The sequence below is a fragment of the Argentina silus genome, assembly GCF_951799395.1.
Source record: "Argentina silus genome assembly, chromosome: 8".
Classification (NCBI taxonomy): Eukaryota; Metazoa; Chordata; class Actinopteri; order Argentiniformes; family Argentinidae; genus Argentina; species Argentina silus.
The window spans coordinates 22234710-22242209 of NC_139662.1; the positions used below are offsets into that span (position 1 = coordinate 22234710).

Genomic DNA, 7500 nt, shown 5'->3' on the forward strand with positions numbered 1-7500 from the left:
AGCCCAGTGCATTGTGGGGCTTGTAGTCATGTTTCATACTGGCATGGAGTCATGTTAGGCCGCGTCCGCTTAGAAGTGGACTTCGAGTCCCAAAACACCCCGCGTCCCGTTTGTCGATCTGTAACGCATACGTTGCCCATATTCATATATGGTGATGCCGAAGAGCTTCCTTGGTGCCGTGGCACTGAGTCAAATATGGAAATGAATTTGATGATTGAATTGTGGAGCTTACATTTACATCCATTTACCGACAGTAACATACAGTAATACTGTATATTAATGCAATGACTCTTCTGATGGTAATGGAGGGCGAATAGAGTGTAAGAAGTCCATCTTTAATTACTACTACTAGAATACTGTAGGTACTTTACAACTGTTACATGTAATAGCCGACAGTATGGCATGACATTAAGAAATTAAAATGCCATGCAACTATAATGGAAACTTTATAAAAGTGCCTTTTATCTGACAATTTGATTTAAATATTTCTGCCATTGGCCTACCTCACAAAATGACATTACACACCACAATTCACGAGGCATATTATCCATGAGAATTGTCATAAACTTAGTCAACAACATTTTATTAATTAGTTGAGGGATAATAATGCACAGGTAATACAACAATTTTGAAAAATTGTAACAGTTCAGATTCGGGATTGGGTGTGTTAGGATATACAGTATAACTTCAGATATGAACAACTTCGGCATTAGAAAGACTTTTCATTACCACGTACCGGTACAACTCTCAATAGATTCATCACAGCATTCTTGGTGAGGGGTGGATGCAATTTCAACTTTGAGGTGTCATAAAAAAAATCTAATTACATTGCATTGCATCCTCTCTATAATAAGTACATTTTCTTAATTGAGAGGCTGAACTGTCTGAAATCTGAAGCCTGTTGAGAGTCAATATGTTTGGGAGACAAACCTTGGAATTGGGTTAAATAATAAAAACATTGCTGAAAAAAGGGAAGACCTCTTAGTCTACGGACTCCCCAGGTACAAAAAACACACCACACACAGTCCAGGTCACTAAAAAGCTCAGACAAGTTAACACTCCTAATTCAAGCCTATTTCATGGGATAGTAAGTGCACTAAATACAGAAACAAACACACACACGCACACGCACACACACACACACACACGCGCGCGCGCACACACACACACACACACACACACACCACACCACACACACACACACACACACACACACGCGCACCTCCTTCTCCCGCATTGAATAGATATTCATAAAAAGACCTTCTCAATGTGTGGTTACTGAAAATGTGAATCATCAAAACTGTTAAAACAACTGTGTAACTCAACACATACTATATTCTCGATGGACTTCAAATCTACCCAAATTTTTTTTAGTGCTTTTTTTTTTTTGTCACTGAGAAAAAAAAAAGGCATCTCTATAGCAAACAAATTGAAAGCAGGGGTGGTGGGAGCTGAAATTAATTAGCCATACAATTTGGAAATTACAGTACTCTAAATATCAAAACATCTGCAAGCCAACAAAACCAACAAAATATGGTGTATTGCTGTACTCTCTAAACAGATTAGTGCAGCTCATAGCCGCAGTCTAATGCAGATTCTGCTGCAGTCCAATGCAGCTCACGCTGCAGGATATGTGTGTACCACATCATCAAGGAAGACGGATAGTAAAGGGCGAGATAATAGAAAATCCACCATAGTAAGCAGTGCTAAACTATTATATTGCAACACCAAAGCTTGTAGGGTAAACACGGTCAATATGACGTAATCAATCAAACGAGTAACAAGCAACTAATGAATTGAAACTGTGCCAAAATTCAGCACTCAACTAGAAACTTGACATCCCGTCAATATCAAGGTGCACATTCTCTCTTGTCTCGACACAAACTCAAGCCTGTAGAGCCTCAGAGCCTGTAGAGCCTCAGAGCCTGTAGAGCCTCAGAGCCTGTAGAGCCTCAGGGCCACTGCCAAAGGCCGAGGTCTGAAGAACCCTCATTAAAAAGCTCATGGTACCCGCCGGCGATTATCGTCTAGCCTCTACCGTCCATCCATCAGACCTGAATAATAACGGATAATAACGAGAGACGTCGTTACACACGTACATTACACGACACACCCTTTTAATACACTCCACCGATTCATCCTGAATGGAGAGTTTCAGATCAAACCAATTTGAACAGTTGTGGAGAGGGGCGCGCCGTGGCCGCATGGGCGACATTTTGAAAGTCAAATTAAAGCGCACTGCTGACACCGCGCCAGATCCTGACTTGAAATATTACTCATGCGGAACTCAAATTCGTGGGGCTTATCTCCCATTGACAATAATATAATCGATAATAACATATAATTTCCATGAAACACATAGGGTTTGATATGTGCACCTGTATTGGTACAACATAGGATTCAGATGGATGGACGACAGGGCAGGATTAAACAAGCCGACTGACTCAATTTACATATCTCTTTCTTCAGCAGTCTAGTTCTGCAGAGTGGTGAGTTAAGCACCCTTAGTATCTTACCCTATTTTTCTCAAACATGTCATTACATCCTTATACACTCCCAACGCTATCAGATTACTAACTAGATCACATACTGTACACAAGGGATTATAAAATAGATCTAATCTGCCATTTTCAGCAAGCAAGTCATTTTGCTTCATGGATATAAATATACATTAAGTCAAATATTTCATGGAATTTCACTTTGATCAAGTTATCATTATTACAATTTGTTTGTGGATTCAAGTATCTACTTAAAGAATGTACTATAGTTAAAATATTAATTCTCTGATTGCACACTGTATCTTTTTCATAAATTAAAGACATTTATTCTCAACATTTCCTTTTGAACTAAACTAGTTGGTAGAGCAGCCTTAGATGTGTTGCATTTCTGAGGAACAGTTATGGCTTAGAGTGCTGAGCTAGACTGAAGCGTCCCTGTTAGTTCCACACGTCACAGACACTGGGTAGAAAATGGAGAACTACATGTAGTTATTTTTTAACACTGTTTCTGCTTCCAGTCCTGGGTTACGACCCTATGGAGTAGGATTAAGTTGCCCCTGACAGGTCAGAGGTCAGATTTGCGTTTTCTTTTTTTTTCACCCACCCAAATGTTTAATGTTATGATGTGAGGAGGGTAAGCTGTTCCCAGATCTGTGCCTAAGGACAACGTCTAAGGTTGGGGTGAACAATTTGCAGTGCTCGTTAAGTGCAAAAAGACAAAAGGAGTTGGGGTTAAAGTGCAAGACAAGAGCGTTTTAGCGACCAGGAATGGGCCGATATACACAATAACATCTAGAATCTTCATTTGCAGGTTTTTGTTTTTTTTTGTTTCATAAAAGACAATTTTTCCTCAAAACTTTCTACAAAAGACAACTACTGCTCTCTTTTCTCAACTCGTATAACTTCATATAAGAGCAACAACGTTGTTCTAGCCTCCCAAAGAAGTCAGACTTCGGCCCTGACCTCAACATCAAGTTCAAAATGGCAACAACTCATTTGATTGTGCAGCAATGGTGCAGCAGGCTCGAAGCACGCATCCTTCCCACCGCATTAAGTCCTAGCTGTCATAACTCTGGGTCCCTGCTGAACCCTGCTTCTGAGACAGACAGAGGCAGAGAGACTAGCTTACACATGTCCTGGTTTAGCACACTGTATCTCCTACTGCTAACTATCACTGCTCTGGTTGAGTAACACAGCAGCCCAAACCTACAGTATATTCAACAAAATCTAGAATTCTTCAAACTTCTTTGTGGACATTCTGTGATCATTGCTTTGTGTTCAAGAGCCCTGGCCGCCATCTCGTGCCCCAAGGTTATAGGGAATATCACTGTTGTAAAATTGAATGCAACCTTGCATCGAAAAATGCTCTTGTTGAAAGAAAAATCGGTGAAAGTGTTTGAAATTAAAAGACAAAATCCCAACAAAAGGCTACAACACGTGGAGCCAGAGCAACTGGACAGATTTACAGCTAACCGTTTGGTGTTTCACAATGTTGGGCCGTCAGAGAAAAGGAAGTGAAAGGAAACAAAGGATGGAAAGGAAACAAAGGATGGAAAGGAAACAAAGGATGAAAGCAAACAAAGAAAACCAAAAACCAAAAAAAAAAACGATTGAATATTGCACTGTAGCAGACTGTTCTATAAAGCATCCTTCTCCAGCTGCCACAATCAAAACAAACAAAAGACACCCAAGGGAAAATGAAACACAACCAAAAAGGAGAATTAGTCTGATTGCTTAAGACCAGATTTGACCTTCCTGCCTTGAAAACGATGGATGACGTCATTGCTTTGAGTATATTCATAGATATATAGATATAGATATTGTATATATATATACACAGAACAGTACATCCGTGGAAATAAACTAGCAGTAAATGACCTCACCATGCTAATAGAATATCCTTTAAAAACCTCTCAAACACAACATGAATCTTACACACATGTAGAGAGAATTAAGCAAAATTCAATTGAAATACTACTTCTGTTTAGAAAATGCTATAAATTGTTGTTTTTTTTGTAGTTTTTTTTAAACTTTGATTATAATTAACCACTGTTGTGAATAGCGAAACTAAAATGAGCCTTAAAAAAGGAATGGGGTGGGGGGGGGGGGGGTGTGTGTGGGGGGGGGGGGGGAGTGTTATACATCAGTATATACAAGTAGACACAAAAAACGTACAGCATATATAGGGTTAAAACACAGGAGTGAACTCAAATACAGGAACTAATCGTTTAACTTTGCTATGGTTGTTTTTCGTTTCCTTGTCCCCTGTCCCTGCAGCGTACAGTATCGTAACGTCTTTAAGCTTTCTGGCATCGTGTCGATGGTTAGCATCCTCTCTGGCTCCTGGGTCAGCTAAGCAGCGCTACTCTGAGGGGGGGGGGGGCACCCTCTTGGGCTTGCCCCGCCGTGTGGTGGTGGTGGATGTGGAGGTGGTGGTGGTGGTGGGGGGGTTGGGGTGTCTGTTTTGGGTCGGGCTTCCCCTCTCTGTGAGAACGGGGCTCTGGGTTTGGCTCTGGGTCTGGGTGGGGGTAGGGTTAGAGACAGGGGCCGGGGCCTGGGCCGGGGTAGGGGTGGGGGTTGAGTTTAGGGTGGCGCTGGATGATGGAGTCTTTGTGTGGGCGGCGGGGGCCGCCTCTGGGGGGCGCTCTTTGGGCTTGCGGCCTCTCTTCTTGCCGGTGGCTCCGTTCTTCACCTCCGTCTTTATGCCGTTGTTCTCCGGTTCTTTGCTCTTGCTGCTGGGAACCACGTTGGTGGCGGCTCGGAACCAGTTCTGCAGGAACAAAAAAATACCAGTCAAAAGTTTGGACACACCTTGCCAAGAGAATGCAAAGCTGTCATCAAAGCAAAAGGTGGTTACTTTGAAGAATCTAAAATATAAAACATAATCTGGTTTGTTTAACACTTTTTTGTTTACTACATAATTCCATATGTGTTCCTTCATAGTTTTGATGTCTTCAATATTAATCTACAACGTAGAAAATAATAAAAATAAAGAAAAACCATTGAATGAGAAGGTGTGTCCAAACTTTTGACTGGTACTGTATATGAAGAGGGAAAATATCCTGTATGAAACCCATCGGAGTGTAAATGATGTGATGTGTTGCCAAATCAAATGTTGTTGATCACGTAGTACATCGCATACAACCATAAGTGATATAGTGAAGTTCTTTTTGAATCTAGCTCCTCGTACAACAACAATCAATAAATCAACAATACAATGTAATAAAGTAGTAATAAAGCACTACAGTAGTAATAAAGCGATGTCACTGTATACTTGTATGCATGTGACAAATAAAGAATCTTGAATCTTGAATCTTGAGTAGTGCAGTAGTAGTGCAGAAGGACGCGGCGTAGTCGCAGGAAGTTGAGGAGGAGCAGGAAGTTGACAGCAGTCATTCTCGGCACCATCTGAAATATCAAATGATGATGATCCCGTCGACCCACCTGTGAGTGAGTCTTGCTGATGTGGTACTTCACGCCGCTCTCTGAGCTGAACTCCTTCTGACAGATCAGGCAGGTGTACTTCCCTACGTCGCCCTCTCCCTGTGGGAGGCAGAAACACACCTAGGTCACCTCCACACAACCGCTAGGGGACGACTAACGCCGTAGTGGCCTCATTCCAACTGTTTCACTAGACTCTTACCCCCTCCCCTAAGCAGAAAACACTAATAAGATAAGAGATTAACCCATATTCATTTGACCAACAACACATGACCATCTCCTCCAATATCCGATATAAACCAGCTACGCCATATAAAAGCTACCAATTCGACAGAGTGCGTGGGGGTGTTTAAACTTCATGTAACGTCTCGTCCTGTTTCTTAGTTTATGTTTGTCTTTGTTTCATGTTAGTCAATTATTGTTTCCTGTTTATTTTTGTGTTCCTCACCTTGTCTCTCATTTCAGACACTTCACCACCTGCCTGTGTCTGTTTCCCGCCTGTGGGATTGTCAACCCTGCACTGATTGGCTTCACCTGTTCCTCATCATCCTTCCCTGTGTATTTAGTCTGTGTGTTCCCCTGTCTCTGTGCCAGTTCGTCTTTGTCCCTTGTGTCAAGCTTACCAGCAATCTTCACGAGTGTTTTTGTTTTCCCGGTTTTTGATCTTCGCTTGTTTTCCTGACGTTCCCTGTTGCCGTCCCTTTGACAGATTATGCCTCCATTCTGACACCTGTTACCGAACCCTGCCTTTCCAACCCCTTACTGGATTTTCTGTTCTACCCGTTGACTGCCCACCCGTGGACCGAACCTTTTTTGAATGTAAAGACTATTCTTTTGGATTCAAGTTTGTGTCTCCCGAGTCGTGCAATTGAGTCCTCTGCCTACGTACAACAGCCATTACACTTGAGGAGTGAGTTTACCACCTCAACTCGGCTACACCCTCACCATTAAGGGGTAGGGGCTACACCCTCACCATGTCAGGCTACATCTTAACAGTCCTTCCTCAGACCTCTTCACCTCCACTACCCTCCCTGTACTAACCCTAACCCCAACCCTTGAGACCTCTTCACCCCCACTACCCTCCCTGTACTAACCCTAACCCCAACCCTTGAGACCTCTTCACCCCCACTACCCTCCCTGTACTAACCCTAACCCCAACCCTTGAGACCTCTTCACCCCCACTTCCCCCCTGTACAAGTTCTCTCCTGTTAATAAATAATGAATAAAAAATAAAAAATAAAAAATAAAATGCCATAAATGTAAATGTAAATGTACCTGGTTGCAGTTTGCTAGGTGGGCCTTCAGTCCAGACACACTGGAGTAGACAGCTTCACAGCTCTGGAAAGGAACAGGAACAGTCATTCAGCAACTAAACAGTGTCTGTCACATGAACTCCCTCACTGGTCAGAATTCATCATTCAATCAGAATTCAATCCCTAAGTAGTAGCCTCTAAGCTCTATTGATATTCTCTATGTTCAGTATCTATATATAGATAGGTGTATATACTGTATATATATACAGTACCAGTCACAAGTTTGGACACACCTTGCCAAAGCAAAA

At 42.1% G+C, this 7500-nt stretch overlaps 1 protein-coding gene across 1 annotated transcript in view; it reads right to left on the bottom strand.

The window, feature by feature from the left end:
- Positions 1-505: 505 nt before the first annotated feature.
- The window catches only part of LOC310808340 (zinc finger protein 512B-like), a gene marked incomplete at its 5' end in the record, with an annotated part of 20040 nt that continues 13045 nt past the window's right edge, over positions 506-7500 (bottom strand). The window contains 3 exon segments of the mRNA XM_083675185.1: positions 506-5268; positions 5943-6041; positions 7215-7277. Of these exon segments, the coding sequence (XP_083531311.1) occupies positions 4861-5268; positions 5943-6041; positions 7215-7277 (570 nt within the window). The 3' untranslated portion in view covers positions 506-4860.